Raw genomic sequence first — 16,116 nt, 5'->3', positions numbered from 1 at the left:
GTATATGCATTTAAGAGCTGAATTTTTAAGTTTAAAGTATAACCAAAAGATATTTAATGAAATTCATGTAAAAAGTGTATTTTTCTAAATTCCACTAGAAAGTGTAAGCAAAAGCACTATGACAACCTGATTTTAAGGACTGAAAGTCCAATACCGGCACCAGATTGATAAAAGTTATTGTAAACAACAGCCACAACAACAACAAAAAATGTAACATCACATATGGATTCATCACATATGGATATCAAAAACATGTAAATAAGAAAACAAACAGGCAAGTCAAAAACATCAACACTTTACTAGCACATTACTGGTTAGCTGTTTAACAATATATAATTATATCTGAGAGAAAATATGGCATGATATAGAGCAGCATGTGGAGGTTATATTGAAATAAAATCTACAAATGCCTAATAATAATAAAAATATCAAGAATGCTTTTAGCTGACTTAAATTGTATTTGAATACGATTTGGTTCTATGGGCCAGTATAAATGGTTGAATGTTTATATAATAATATAACATGAGCCACTAGGCAATGATTATATTGCAAAACAGCCATATAACCTGTCAGGAAACTTTATAACAAATTTATAATAGTAAAGAATTTTTATATAAGAAAAATGGAAAAAATTTACTTGATAATTGGACAGTAGCCGTGTATATAGATTATATAAACTTCATGATATTCCAAAACAACAATCAAAACTCCCATATTACTCTTATACAACATGATTGACTGATACAAGAGCAGGAATTATTTTGTAAAATGAAAATGTAAAAAATAGCATTTTGAGTCTTAAAAAGTACACTGGATATGCATTTAAGTCACAAAAATAGTGTACATTTTCAACCCTAAACATTGAAGCAGTATCAAAACAATCTTTAAATTCCCATTCTATTTGCTTACATTATTCCACAATTTTTGCTTACATTATTCCACAATTTTTGCTTACATTATTCCACAATTTTTGCTTACATTATTCCACAATTTTTGCTTACATTATTCCACAATTTTTGCTTACATTATTCCACAATTTTTGCTTACATTATTCCACAATTTTTGCTTACATTATTCCGCAATTTTTGCTTACATTATTCCGCAATTTTTGCTTACATTATTCCACAATTTTTGCTTACATTATTGCACAATTCTGTCACAGTAAACTGCCACAGCCCAGTTACCATTAATCATCCAGTTCCTATCCTGTTCTTTAACTTCTTCCGCTTTTCCCTCTTCCAGACCAGTCACTAAATCTGCTTTCAGAGTCCTTAAGGCACAAAGAGGTGCCGGGTGGAAGCCGCACAGGCTATCTTCAAATGGTGTGGTAGTAGGCCAATTCCTGTCACCTACAAGCTTCCTGTAGTTCAAATCTCCTTTGAAAATAATAAGCGTGGAATTGCCAAGGTCTGTATATAATTCTGGCATGTATTTATTCATATCACAGTAGGCAAACGGTGATGTCCAGAAATCATGAACTTTAAATACCCAGGAACCATCTTCTATCCTCCCTTTCCATCTCTTCAGAAACATGTCCATGGCTAAGCTATTGTTCTGCATAAAGAATTGGAATGTATGGTCAAAGTCATCCTTTGTTACATCAGACACAAACCATGGGAACGCTTTTGCATGAAGATGCACACTACTGGCAAGCTTGGCCGAGATAAGAAACTCAGCCAGACAAAGGTCAGTGATAAGTTCAAACCCTGCATTGTCCAAAACTATATCAACCCTGGATGGTGATTTAGAGCTGAAACAAATGTCAATACAGAAAATGAACAACATTAAGGCTTCTAGGCTTGTAGTGGCATGCCTTCAGATAAGAAAAAAAATAAATCTTCAAAAAAATCAAACTCTAGAAAACTTATTCATATTTTATTATAGTTTGTGTAGTAAGCAAGTTATAAAGTAAAGATACAGTCTTCATTAATACCTTAAGAAATATACTTTAAGAAATGTGTAAATACTAAAAAAAAAAACCACAAAAAACAACAACAAATAAACATAAAACTTTTATATACTAAAACAAAGTTTAATACAATTTATTATTTTTATCACTAAAGTCCTATCCTGTTACTAACAAAGAAGAGGTATCTTTATATTTATATAAATATACTGTAATAGTCATCTTACCACATTTTTACCCATTAGAACACTTTTTAGTAGTTTATTAAAAATTTTCACAAATCTGGAGACTTGCAGCTTTAAGCAAGCATCACTATCAGATGATTATTAATAATAAACATCATTAGTAGACATTACTGGACATTACAATAATCAGTCAAAGGAAAGGAAACTATTAAAATATCAAAGGTGACAAAGCTAAAAATCAACAATGATACATTTCTTTAGTTTTTATCAATATTTGAAATACTAATGGAAAATGAGCCCATTGTAGACCTATCCACTTTAAAGGCAGATGCAAGGACATGTATATAAAATCAAATGAACCGTCACAACAAAATCAACATAATGAGCTTGCGATCAGCATAAACTGCGCATCCGCGCAGTCTGATCTGGATCCATGCTGTTCGCTTACCAACCCTATTAAAAGTAGAGAAACTGATAGCGAACAGCATGGATCATGATCAGACTGCGCCGATGCGCAGGCTGGTCTGGATCCATGCTGGTCGCAAACCCATTATGTTGATTTTGTTGTGATGCGGCTCATTTTATATTAGTTGAGTACAGTTTACTCAAGTGACAACCTGCATGATTTACAAAATAGAGATTCATTACATGCCAAATATACAAGCTCTGGGCATTGTAAATTTCCACAAGATTTGTGTTTTCCTATACAAGTCTATAGAAAAAGGTGACCCTTGTGACATTGACAATTCTGACCCAGGGGTATGTCAACCAGGACAAAGTAACATACAGCCAAACCTATAGGAACCAGAATATTCCAAGAAAGCCAGCTCACCTTAAATGCTGCCAGACTTGGTCGAGGTCATCTCTTAGTATGAACTGCCTGAGTTTGTTTACTTGATCTAACGGACAGGAAGTTTGTGCGTTGTCCTGACCACCTGAGATTGACAAGTCGCACTTGTTTCCCCACAGGGAGATCTGAAAAACAAACATGTTTACGATCATTCTAAAGTTTCTTATAAAAACAATTTTTTATTACTTTTATGATAATTATATTGATTGTATGAGAGGAAAAACAAGAACGTGTTTGTTAAACACAAATGCCCCCGGCTCAGATTCTTGTCAGTAGCAATACTTCAAAAAAATGTTTACCCATTCACTCAGTTATGGACAGAAAAATCGCCAAAAAATTGTAAACACAAGTTTTATAGCTTGACAAAGTCATGGCATTTTGTATTTGTGAAAAATATAAGTTGCTAAGTCATTGCTCTGACTTGTGAAGTTGAAAAATATTCAACTTCATGCAAGTTATCTTCCTACCAAATATGAAATACATCTGTCATTTAATAAAGGCTGTATGGGCAAAAGTGTAAAAATCTATTTTGAGCACTGGTGACCTTGACCAAACTGACCCCTAACTCTATCCAAAAGAATACCATGTAAGTTATCTTCCTACCAAATATGTAATACAACTGTCAATAAATAAAAACTGTATGGGCAAAAGTGTAAAAATCTATTTTTAGCACAAGTGACCTTGACCCACTGATCCCTACCCCAATCAAAAGGATGAATACCATGCAAGTTATCTTCCTACCAAATATAAAATATATCTGTCACTTAATAAAGGCTGTATGAGCAAATGTGTAAAAATCTATTTTTAGCACTGGTGACCTTGACCCAACTGACCACTAACTCCATCAAAGATTATGTTTCTATCAATTATAAATAACATCTGTCTATAGAATAAGGTCAATACACCTGTAAAAATCTATTTTTAACATTGGTGACCTTGACATTGGTAACATTGACCTTGACCCAAATGACCCCATACTACACCCAAAGAAGGAGATGTTTGTATTAAACTAAGACATCAACTAAAAAATAAAGGCTGTATGAGCAAAAAGGTTTATATTTATTTTTTAAACCAGTGACCTTGACCTTGACCCTAGAGACTGCTTACTCCAAAAAAAATTAGAGGACCATCAAAGGTATCCACCTACTAAATATGAAAGATATCAGTAAAGAAATTAAGTAATTAGGAGAAATTTAAGATAAATCCAACTTGCCAAAATAGGTTAACCAGACAAGGCCCTATTTTCAAAGTGAAAAAAGGGAAATAACTGGGAAATATGGATGACACAGTTTTATAACTTGGTAATATCATGTGCTTTGTATTGATAAGTAAGTGTGGAAATTATAAAGCCATTAGTATAGATAGAACTTAAGATATTTCCAACTTGCCGTTTTAGGTTAACCATTATTCATTTTCTAAGTGCTGAAAAGGGCAATAACTTGGTAAATATGAAAGCCAGAGTTATGAAACTTGCCCAGATCATGTACTTTGTATTGATTAGTAAGTGTGTAAACTTAGAAGCCATTGGTACAGGTAGAACTTAAGAAAAATCCAACTTGCCGTTCTAGGTTAACCTCGTACGGACAGACGGACGGACAGACGGACGGTTCAATTACTATATGCCCGGGGGCATAAAAACTGGCAAATATTAAACCATTGTTAATATTATATATTCTTCCTTTGATTTTTTGGATCTTCAGTTATTTTATACTAGTATAGTCATATAGCAATCTTTCAAAGCCCTACAGGCATAACATATAATACATATTGTGATACGACTGTAAAGCTAGCTCAATTTTGCTACAGTTTTTAACCAGACACAATTGGAATTATTTGGGTTTTTGTTGTTTGTTTTTTTTTAAGATTTGAAATTTTTTATACCATCTGATTGAATATGGACCCATAAATTGTGTGGAAAATTTCTGATCATTCAGTCACTCCTTTCTTTTTTAGATTTTTTTCAGAATAACCTTTCAACTGCAAAATGGCCTTGAAAGGAAAAAGCGTTTAAACAATTTTTACTAAAATTAGGCTAAAAGGCACATAAGAATTAATGTAGAATTTAATTCTAAGTACATTTCTTAAATATTTTTTTATATTTCTCATTATTTACTGCCCAAGTTGATCTATACAAGAATTTTATATTTAATGTTTTTAGGCTTTTCGATTTCAGTAGAGCTCTTTCAAACTTTGAATGGCCTGCTCCAAATTCAAAGCTCAAATTCTGCAGGTTAAGGGTTATGTCATCACAAAAATGTATGAATTTAACTCTTTATACACAGAAATACTTGGAAAAAAATCTGACAACAAAACCACTTTGATTGACACAAGAATATTTAGCTTATTCAACAATTAATTATCTATGGTTGCAATTTGATCAATAAATGAGCTGCGTCACAACAAAACCAACATAATTGGTTTGCCACCAGCATGGATCCAGACCAGCCTGCTTATCTGCGCAGTCTTATCAGGATCCATGCTGTTCGCTATCAGTTTCTCTACTTGTAATAGAGTTGGTAAGCGGACAGCATGGATCCTGATCAGACTGCGCAGATGCGCAGGCTGGTCTGGATCCATGCTGGTCGCAAACGCACTATGTTGGTTTTGTCGTGACTCCGCTCAAATTTACTTTCGAAAAAAGTACACTATGAGATTGTGTTTAAAGATAAGTCTCATATGCTAGATTTTCAATAAATATGAGAGCATTATGCTCAAAATACACATAAATTATAGTTTTATTGCTCATACTATTGCATTACATATAAAAAGATTTACAAATCCACTAATATTAAATAATACATAGATCATTTGAGTGTCGGACAAAGGGAGACAACTTAACTAACAAATGCTAGTTTTTTTCTCATAGTTGTCATTCCTTATTTGGAGCTTAAATATCTCTCACATAATAAAATATGTCTTGCTCAGACCTATAATATCTAATATTAAATAGATCTACACCCAAACAGTTTTAAATATAAAATAACTAAACTTCACTTCACTTTAATAGTACCTATTATGAACTGTTTAGGCAAGCTATAACTGCAATTAATTGCCATATCATTAAACTCAATAATGCAGAAGCATTTTATACATTAGTCTGCTACATTTGGATAATGGTACTATTTGAATCCGAATTAGTCCATTCTTAGTATAAGGGATATCAGTATAATAATTCAAGAAGCAAAAATATAAATAAGTTCCTGGTAAAACTGCATAAATTTACACTGTAACGGCATTTGGCAATTCAATTTTAACATCCCTTAAATAAACAAGAGCTGTCCATGAGACAGCATGCTCAACAATTCTTGGTGCCTGACATTACGGAAAGGGGCATAAATCTGTAAAAAGGTAACTCAAGAGTTATGAGACATGTGCCCATTATGTTAGATTATCACAGAGAACAAGTGTATGAAGATTCAACATATACCCTTAAGTAGTTTTGAAGACACTAACTTGCATGCAAGAACTTAACCTACGTGTGACAGCGATGCTGATACCGGGGTGAGTACAATAGGTGTGACGTCACACTAATGCCAATGCCAAAAGCTCTCCCTATTCTCCCAAATGAACTGTTCCAAATTAGAAGCAGGGCATGCCCATTTTACAAAGTCAGGCATCAAAATAAATTGTCAGAATCACTCGTCCTGCAGAATGAGTAGCTTCTAAATCCAATGTGCAGGCAATATTTTTCTACTTGTCTTGCATCAAGTTCTCTTAAATTCTACTTGTAATTACAATGCGGACAAGTGGAATTTTCGGTCTCTGAAATATAGTGTGGTAAGGTATATTTACCTGCATCAGCTGTTTGAATAGTTTTTGTTTGTCAGATGTTTCACCGGAGTCAAGGTCGTTCACAACAGTCATTAGATAGTTGAGCAGTATTAATGTAGGTTGAGCAGAATCGAGCAGAGACTTCCGTTTCTGATCCATAAATACGTCAAACTTGTTTAATATATTGCTGAAAATGAAGATATAAGAAAACATATTCAACAAATATACGAGAAAAAAAAAGAAATAGTATTTTATATAAACAAGATCAAATATCTGTTATTGCAATAGATGCTTCTTCCTGTCACTGTGATAAAACACATGTTAAACACAAGCTCTTACTTTGATTAAAAGCAAAATCACCTATTTTCTGTATTGGTAACTTGCCTTAATCAACAAGAAACCCAACTGGATGATGGATTCTCAATTATGCAGGCTGTCAACCAGGTCTTATCCAAAATATAGGAGGAATATAGGAATATTTTAGCAGGAAATATAGGAGTTTTTGGACCATTTTGAGGCAAAAAAATAGGAGTTTTCAACTTAAATTGTTTAACTTACCAATGCTTATATAAATGTAAATTATTCTTACTTTTACACATGCTGTTTCTACAATAAAATGCCTACCCTATAAGTGAAGGAAACCATTAGCAGGCTGTCCAGCACCTTCCGACATAAAATTAGGGCGAATTTTACGGTAATATTTCAGAAATTTTAGGGCTAAAATTAGGAATTTTAGGGTACATAAAAGAAATTTTAGGGCTAAAATTTGCAATTTTATGACTAAATAAACTAAGGTCCCAAAAGACCATGATGTGGGCTAACCTTTGCATATTTGACACAAAAGTAACTCACAAATAATGCTCTAGTTGAGTAATAGAGCAAAGGTGCTACCAGTGTGGACTCACTGGTCAACTGCCTCCCCTGCGGAAATGGTCATAGTCAAATCATGTTCAAACCATATTTTTTAAAATGGCTGTACATGTCAAAAAGAACATGTTCTTCCTATGTTTTCAGAATTTTATAACCACAAGGGTCTAAAAGGAATTCTTACACAGTGAAATTCTTGCACATTACAGCTTTTGAGTCATAATTATGGACAAATGAAATTTTTTGTAAAGGTAGGTAAAAAGTAAAAAGGCATTTGCCTTATTACAGTCATTTGAATAAATTTATCAACACAAAGAATTGCACATAAAAAAAGTTCATCACACAGACCATTCAATTGCAGTTTATCTAGATCACATAATTACAAAATGTGTGTACATTGTAATTGGAAATGAGCTTTATATTACTGAACTGCCAAATTATTTTGAGTGTGATTAATTATATGAGTCTTCCTTTCCTAAAATGCACCATATGAATGAAAGAACAAGAACTGAATGAAATTGATAACTTTGTGGCAAAATAAGCAATTTCTCCTACAAAGATACGAAAAGAATAAATAAGTATGAGGGAAAGAATTAATTTTTCAAAGTCTATGTTAACCCATTCAGTACTTTACAATGTTTTTTTTGATATCATTAAGATTTAAATAAAAGAGTTGTGAGTAAACAAATTGTTCATTAATTTTTGACAACTATTTAAACATGTTTTTAATATAGATTTTGTAACAACAGCTTCATAATGATCATTTTCAAATATGATATGATACAAATGGACCACTTCAGAAATTTGGATAAAATGAACAAAAAAAATGAAAGACGGACAAAACCCCACCAGTTAAAACCCCACCACTCAAAATTTTATAGAGTGGACAAAACCCCACCACTAAATTTTATAGAGTGGACAAAACCCCACCACTAAATTTTACAGAGTGGACAAAACCCCACCACTTACCAATTATTGGGCATGATTTGATGAATTAAAATATATATAATATACAGTACACATTTTCACATTTTATTTTTTAATTTCAATATATTAATAACATTTGTGTAATATAAGAGGTTATACAAATAATTTACAAACTGTTTAATCAACATCAAAGAGTAGTCATTTATTTGAGACTGTGCCACACTTATGGCCTTGAATTATCCATTATTTTTAGTTTCTTCAAATTCATTTCTTCATTTTATTTATATAAAAAAAATAAACTACTTACTATTAATCAAGAATGTAGCACATTTTCATCAATTAATGATTAAAAAATAGCACAATTTTATAGCACATTTCTAATTTATTCAGTTCAGTCAATTTTCCTTCATTGTACTTCATTGTACTTAGTTTAAGTGGATACTGTGGCTGATAGCCTGCAGAAACTCGCGGGTACAGTCTTCTCCTTATTAATGAGTTGTTCACACATTCTTTTGAGTTTCTGCTGATGCACAAGTGTTTGTTTTTTAACATGTTTACAAGAAAGTTTTGTCCACTCTATAAAACTGAAGTGGTGGGGTTTTGTCCACTCTGTAAAATTAAGTGGTGGGGTTTTGTCCACTCTATAAAATTTAGTGGTGGGGTTTTGTCCACTCTATAAAATTTTGAGTGGTGGGGTTTTAACTGGTGGGGTTTCGTCCTACATTCAAAATTCAAGATATCTGGAGTTGGCAAAACAGTGTCAAAATATTCCAGAATAAGTGGACTCTTATGGTTATGATTTAAGTTTCAGGACAATGATATGGTAGTGTTTTTGCTGTTAATTTTTACTGTCAACATGATTATCAACAAATGCTTTGATTATGAAATAGCAATGTTACTGACATAGTCAAAGTAACTTTTAGTTGAAACGAAACCATTTCAATGTCATCAATTTTGAGTTGGCAAAGCATGGCCAAATCATTTTTGACAATGTTCAAACCATGGTTGACTTTGAGTTATGTTTACAGGGTTACACGTTATAAGTATGTTTAGTACAAAAGTAAAAATAATTAGGAATTTCAGTGAAAAAATAAGGCATTTTTAGAAATTCCCTTCGAATTTTTCACTTTTTTAGGAATTTAAGGGATGCTGGACAGCCTGCATTAGCTTTGAACCACAGCATCAGCAGAAAGTTACAGCAATGCATGACCATCATCTGAATGGTCACCTGAAATAAAGTTGACAAACTGATGCACTGCTTTTCATGGTGACAATGCAGATGGCTATATGGAGCTCAGCAGCCTTGAGCATATAAGTAATGTGATGCTGATGCAGGCATACACATTCTCTTACCTGTCAAATACAAAAGTCCAAAAGCAGTACCAAAATTTAAACCTTTTTGAATTCCTTGGCAATATATTTTAAAAAAAATATAGGAAAAATATTCAAAATATAGGAGAATATAGGAAAAATAGGAGGTTTTTTTAAAATATAGGATTCCGACCCAAAATATAGGAGTTTTATAGGAATATAGGAATTGGTTGACAGCCTGAATTATGGCATCCGTGTTATAAGTGAATGAATGAATGAGCTATGAGAAACAGTAAGTTGCCAGGCAGAAGAATGAGCAAAGGTTCAAATGGGCAACTACCTTGTTTATTGTAAATTTTTGGCTTTCTAGATTTCTTATTTGTAGGCAAAAATATTCCAGAAAGCACAAACATTTACATGTTTATTCCCAATAAATTTAAATTGTAGAGTGTCATGCATTATACACAATATGTTTTCTAAAGAAACAAGAACCGGTTGAACCGGGTGATGCTCCCCAAGAAGGTTTTGGACACAGGAAAATTAAAAAAAATAAACAAAGGGCAAATCTCCAAAATAAGGCAAGGCGGAGTTATGTTTTTTTTGCACTGCACTTCTATTTAAAGAGATTTATCTATCTATAAAGTTTCCTGATGATATCTCTTATAGTTTCAAAGTTATGTTCCAGGTAAAATTCTGTGTAAAAATGAACAAAGGGCAATAACTCCAAAATTAGACAAGCCTTTGTTTAGGTTCTTTAAGCATTGCAGTTCTATCCAATGATATCTATCTACCTACTAAGTTTCATGTTGATATCTCTAATAGTTATGTCCCAGACAAAAGTAAAAATAAACAAAGGGTAATAACTTCAAATAAGGCAAGGCAGAGTTATAATTCCTAGCACTGCACTTTTACCCAATGAGACCTATCTATCTACAAAGTTTCATGTTGATATCACTTATAATTTTAGAGAAATGTCCTGGATAAAGTTCAAAGTGTCAAAATTAACAAAGGGCAATAACTCCAAAATTAGGCAAGACAGAGTTACGGTTCTTGTGCACTGCAAACCTACTCAATGAAATCTATCTATCTGCAAAGTTTCATGTTGATAACTCTTATAGTTTTAGAGTTATGTCCCGGACAAAGTTCAAAGGGGAATAATTCAAAAATTAGGCAAGGCAGAGTTATGGTTCTTGTGCACTGCAAACCTACTCAATGAGATCTATCTACTTACAAAGTTTCATGTTGATACCTCCTATAGCTTTAGAATTATGTCCAAGACAAAGTTCAAAGTGTAAAAATAAACAAAGGGCAATAATTCAAAAATTAGGCAAGGCAGAGTTATGGTTCTTGTGCACTGCTTACTTACTCAATGAGATCTATCAACCTACAAAGTTTCATGTTGATACAAGAAAAGCGGACAGATGGACAGACGGACATTCTAACAGGAGAGTAATAATGTAGCTACTCTATTGTTCTCTTTATTGTTCTTTTAAGCCACACAAAAGAAAATAGCCACATAAAAGCATAACGGAATGAATGACATCAAAGAGAAAGAACAGTTATCTATTGTCCCTCTAGTCACATAATTACTGTCCCGTGAGTGTGGAAAGACGGACGGACAAGGCGGCGACTATATGCTCCCCCAAAATTTTTCCGGTAGCATAAAAATAGTGGCGACTTATTAGTCAACATAGTAAGCCTGAACATATCATTAATTACATGCCCACTTACAGATGCAAAAGTCAAACATCATCAGGGGCCTTGATATAAAATTTGAGTATAAAATATAAAACCCTTACCATCCTAAATTAGAATAATGGACCTGGCCAAATTGAAAAGGACTGTCCATTGTAAATGTGAGGGTTTTTGCTATCAAAATAGTAAATATAAGTATTAAAAGACCAGTCAGACTGTGACAAGACTGGTCTGTGTACAGGTTGGTCTAGATCAATACTGGAGGCATAAGCCAATCATTAACCCTACACTAGCAATTAGAGATTTAAACATGTTGGAACCAAGAGTGATTAGCCTTTGCCACCAGAGCCAATCCAGCCTGCACATCCATGCAGTCTGACTCTATATTGTTGGTTATTTAACTCCAAATCACCAAAATGATACATGACAGTACCAAAATAGAAGCTGATTAGTCCAATTAAGAATTTCAGCAGGTTTAATTGTCTATGTTTACCATTTTTCAACAGATTCCTGTATTCGTCTATACATGTAACATTCTACATAGAGCCAAGGGGAGACAAACCAGGTTGGTTCCTCACCATCTCTCTCTGTTACCTCCCTTAGATAATCATTCCACAGCTGAAATAATAAATACAGATTAGTTGTTTAGAGCCTGGTCAGACTGTACTTGAAGTGCAGACTGACCTGGCTCTATACTGGTGGCAAGGGCTAACCCTTTAAAGCCCAACAAGTAAAGGGTTAAATTTAATAACATTGTTTATATAATACAATAACAAAACAGATTTCAGAAAACTAAACTTTTAACAACATGTTTATGCTATCAGCTAATGTTTTTTTTTTATATAATTTGTAAACTAATTTGAAATAAAGCTTCTTGTATCTTTAACCTTAATCTGTTAGTTATAAGTTTCCATTTAAATTTTCATCTGACCTTGACATCAGAGCGAGTGTCAGTAATTGGAATGAGAACTTTTCCTGTCATCATCTCATTTCTCAGTTTAGAAACACCCCCAGCTACCTTCTTTAGATCCTCAGATCCTTCCTACAAGGGAAGTATAAAGTTATGCATACAAGAATTAAACACAATTCCAAAAATAAACATTATAAGGCAGTGATTTTTCTCAATTAATTGGGAAGAGGCCATACTGCCTTAGCCTCTTGATTTTAGGGAAAATTATCACTAAAATTGCTAATTTGGGAATGAAAAAGCAGGTTTAAGTTCAGATTATTTGGAAACTTGCATGATTTTAAAGAAAATTTCAATTGGGAAGAGGCCTTTAATTGGAGTCTGTTATATAAGATGGAAAATCACTGTAAAGAAGCAGAAAAAAGTTTTAAAAATCCATTGGCCTATAAAAAGCACTTGATTAAATTTGAGCATGTAATTAAGATATGACATTTGTAAATACAATTAATTGCTATATTACAGTCTCTTTTTAAATGTAAAATAAACATCTTGGGAATTCGGGTACATACTCTGACACAGAAAAGATATCTTGTGTTTAAAATTTACGCTCTAAACACTATAGGTAAACACAGTATGAAAACATAGTGTCATCAAAAACAACTGGCAGGCTTATTAAGAAAGGACCTTTATCAGCCAAAGGGAATGCAGCTTCCTAAACATAGTTTGTGCATTCTCTCATTTGAATTTGACTTATTAAGAATTTCTTTTGATTTCATTTTTTTTCTGCAATAAAAGTATTTTACCTAAACATGAGCATGGTATATTACAATCTTTTTAAAACCTGGGGGTACTGCAAAAACATGTACATGTATATTTGGCTTCTTTAAATCTTCCCTGTTTCTGTGTTGCGACATACTTGGTAGGTTGAGGTCCTAGAGGAATGTTTTATTTTTAACAAAATGTTGGCGACTACGCCGACTAGTATAAATAAACAAACAAAATATTTGGCAGTTAATGACCTCTTTATCTCTGGAACAAATTTCTTCTCAAAAAGACATTTTACCTCTCCATATTTTTCTTTTATCCAAACTTTACTTCTGAAGGCAGTGTCTGCTACACCTGCAACTATAGATGGCATTCGCTCCTTTACTGTTGGGTAAGCGAAGGAACTGAAATATATATAATAAAATTTAACTCTTAAATGAATTAAGGGCTGTAGCATTGTAATCAAAATACTCAGAACTTGGCATTAACAAAATAAAATCAACATTTAAATGAACAATGATTGAATGCTGTGTTTGTTGCATCTGTAATTATGCTGGTTACACAAAATGCAACCTCAGCTGCTATATTTACCAGATTTTTGAGAAAATCTCACACTCTGATTGGCTGATACCAGTTGACAAGTGTGAAACATTGACTTAACTGTTAACACACATGCACTTGACTGTGATTGGCAATAAGAAGAGCAAAATGTTCTTGGATTTTACCAATTTGAATTTAATGCTAGAAAATCGCCACAAAGAACGCTCCCTGCAATAAAGCAAATGGCATCTTGAAAACAACTTCCCTGTGTTAAAAAAGTTTATCATATTTTAATCAATACTCTTTCCATTAGCATGTTAGAATGGAAAAAGTAACTATTTCTTTTGCAATGAAATATAATAATACATGGTTTATCATTCATATATATGCCTTGTAATTTATCACTCATGACTTCTGGCCTTCATGATTTTATTACTGCCAAAGCATTTGGGGTGCATCGATTTCCCTTTCTCTTAATTTGATTTTCAATTCGAGTACTCGGGCTATGTTAACATTACAGTCAAACTTGTATTAAGCGACCGCGCAAGGGAAACACCCAAAACGGTCGCTTAATGAAACGGTCTCTTAAGACAAAGTATGACATAAAAGTCAAAATTTACAAATGACATCTTTCTTATGCGGTGGGAATGTTTAACAACTTCATTTTTATATAAATGTTGAATAATTAGTACGCTCGAGAATCTAAATGGATGCCAATGTAAAAAATAAATTTCTGATATTTATTGACAAAACAGTTTTGATCCTTTACGTACATGTCTGACATTTTTCCAGAATTTTTTGACTTCTTCGTTGTTTTTCCTTGTCTTCAACATGAAAACCCTATTAGTGAAGATGTTTTTCTGTTGTGCATTTCTCATTCGAAATAAACAAACTACATCTAGTTTAATTGCTGATCAAGTTCAAGGTCAATTCAATGCAGGCTAAATGTAAACAAGTGAAGCGTATATACCACATTAGTAGGGGCAGAGCGTTGCATTGTTTAATCGATATTTTTGGATAATACACAACAAGCGTATACTTAACTTCATTTGCTTATGCTAAAACGGTTTGGGAAATAGAGTTTTTCACACATTTATTTGTTGTGTTTTGATTGTTGACACTTGTGACATTACGTCAGGCGGCGTTCTCTAAAAACATAATTACTTGACAGGTAAAATTGGCCGTTTAATGAAAAGATTGCTCTCAATTAGGTGACTAATTAGCGGTCACTGGTCACGTTGAGCAAAAGTCGCTTAATACATTAAAAATATAGAGAGAAAATGATCGGGGGAAATTAAAGTGGTCGTTTAAGACAAAAGACGCTTAATACATGTGGTCGCATCGGCAAGTTAGACTGTAATTTTTTATTGGGAATAATAAAAAAAATACCAACAACTATATTTAGCTACACCGAAAGACACTTGCTTTTGTGACCCATGAGTGTGTCAACAATTTGTGGTTTGTCTACCATTTTTAAACAAAACATTTAGTGTTTACATTACACCCATTTTAATTGATTACGGGAGAATGCATAACTAATGACAAAATGCTTGCTTAGGAAACATTTAATTTACATCAGAAAAGAGAATCAAATCAAAATACAGCAATGACAAATCAAGAATTGAACCATCAACTCTGAATTGTGGTTCGTCATAATCGCAAGTTGAAGTTATTATTTCACTCCTTAGGCAAGTATATGTGTCATCTACAGCTACTCAATCACAGTTTATAGATAGGTATTTCCAAAATATGTATGTCATCTATAGCAACACCACTGAGGTCCAAACATTTTGTAAATTTGCACATACTTTTTTGGTACAGACATCCATCAAATGGTACACAAATGTTGGAAAATTTTTTCCAGTCATGTTCTGTCTGTTGAGTGATGTGTCAAAAAACCTCAATGAAGTCCTCTTTCTGTAATAGCCTAGTCAAACGACCTTCCCCTCGATTCATTTTCTGACTCTTTTTTCACTGACAAATTAATATTAAACCTTTTATCTGTGTAACAATGATACCTAAAATTATTAACATCTCGATTTTAAGCTTTCTCGTCGCGAAAACCTATAACAATTCAAATTTGTACCATTTAATTTGGACCTTCGAGTCTAAGGACAGTAAAAATAATCATATCGATGTGAAAGACGAAAGAAAATTCATAAAATAATCCTAAATTAATACTCAACTCTTTAAACTTGGCTGAAAGTGGTGGAGGTGGGTTGTTTGCATCCATGTTTCTTCAGACGCTTGATTTCAAAGTTTTTTGACAGCTTGTCTGCTTACTGCTACCAGTTCTGTCTGCTTTATGTCTATGTCCTTTTAGACGACCATTTATTAGACTGAATAAATTTTCCTAAATTAAAAGGGATATTTATTTACATTTTATGAATCT

The 16,116-nt window shown here is 33.0% G+C and overlaps 1 protein-coding gene across 2 annotated transcripts; it reads right to left on the bottom strand.

The window, feature by feature from the left end:
- Window positions 1–570: 570 nt before the first annotated feature.
- Window positions 571–16,070, bottom strand: LOC132723831 (damage-control phosphatase ARMT1-like). Of its 2 annotated transcripts, XM_060708621.1 has the most exons (8): window positions 15,911–16,036; window positions 13,798–13,952; window positions 13,483–13,588; window positions 12,444–12,554; window positions 12,006–12,130; window positions 6,734–6,899; window positions 2,924–3,066; window positions 571–1,750 (listed from the first exon to the last, which is right to left on the bottom strand). In XM_060708621.1, exons 3-8 carry the CDS (start codon window positions 13,555–13,557, stop codon window positions 1,141–1,143), a joined length of 1,230 nt encoding a protein of 409 aa, XP_060564604.1. In that variant the 5' UTR covers window positions 13,558–13,588; window positions 13,798–13,952; window positions 15,911–16,036; the 3' UTR covers window positions 571–1,140. The 2 variants fall into 2 exon arrangements, with proteins under 2 accessions (XP_060564604.1, XP_060564603.1); XM_060708620.1 differs by lacking the exon at window positions 13,798–13,952 and having other exon boundaries at window positions 574–1,750; window positions 15,911–16,070.
- Between the last annotated feature and the right edge of the window lie 46 nt (window positions 16,071–16,116).

Source organism: Ruditapes philippinarum, unplaced genomic scaffold (assembly GCF_026571515.1).
Source record: "Ruditapes philippinarum isolate M1 unplaced genomic scaffold, ASM2657151v2 ctg489_1_1_1_1, whole genome shotgun sequence".
Lineage (NCBI taxonomy): Eukaryota > Metazoa > Mollusca > Bivalvia > Venerida > Veneridae > Ruditapes > Ruditapes philippinarum.
The sequence above is the reverse complement of the archived record's forward strand: the minus strand, read 5'-3'. Positions and strand labels throughout refer to the sequence as shown.

Coding starts and splice junctions, on each gene's coding strand:
- LOC132723831 (XM_060708620.1), bottom strand. CDS start 15,957: ATGGATGCAAACAACCCACCTCCACCACTTTCAGCCAAGTTTAAAGA. Junction 3,067..6,733: donor TATTCAAACAGCTGATGCAG/GTAAATATACCT, acceptor TTTGTTTTTCAG/ATCTCCCTGTGGGGAAACAA. Junction 1,751..2,923: donor CAAGTCTGGCAGCATTTAAG/GTGAGCTGGCTT, acceptor CATTTGTTTCAG/CTCTAAATCACCATCCAGGG.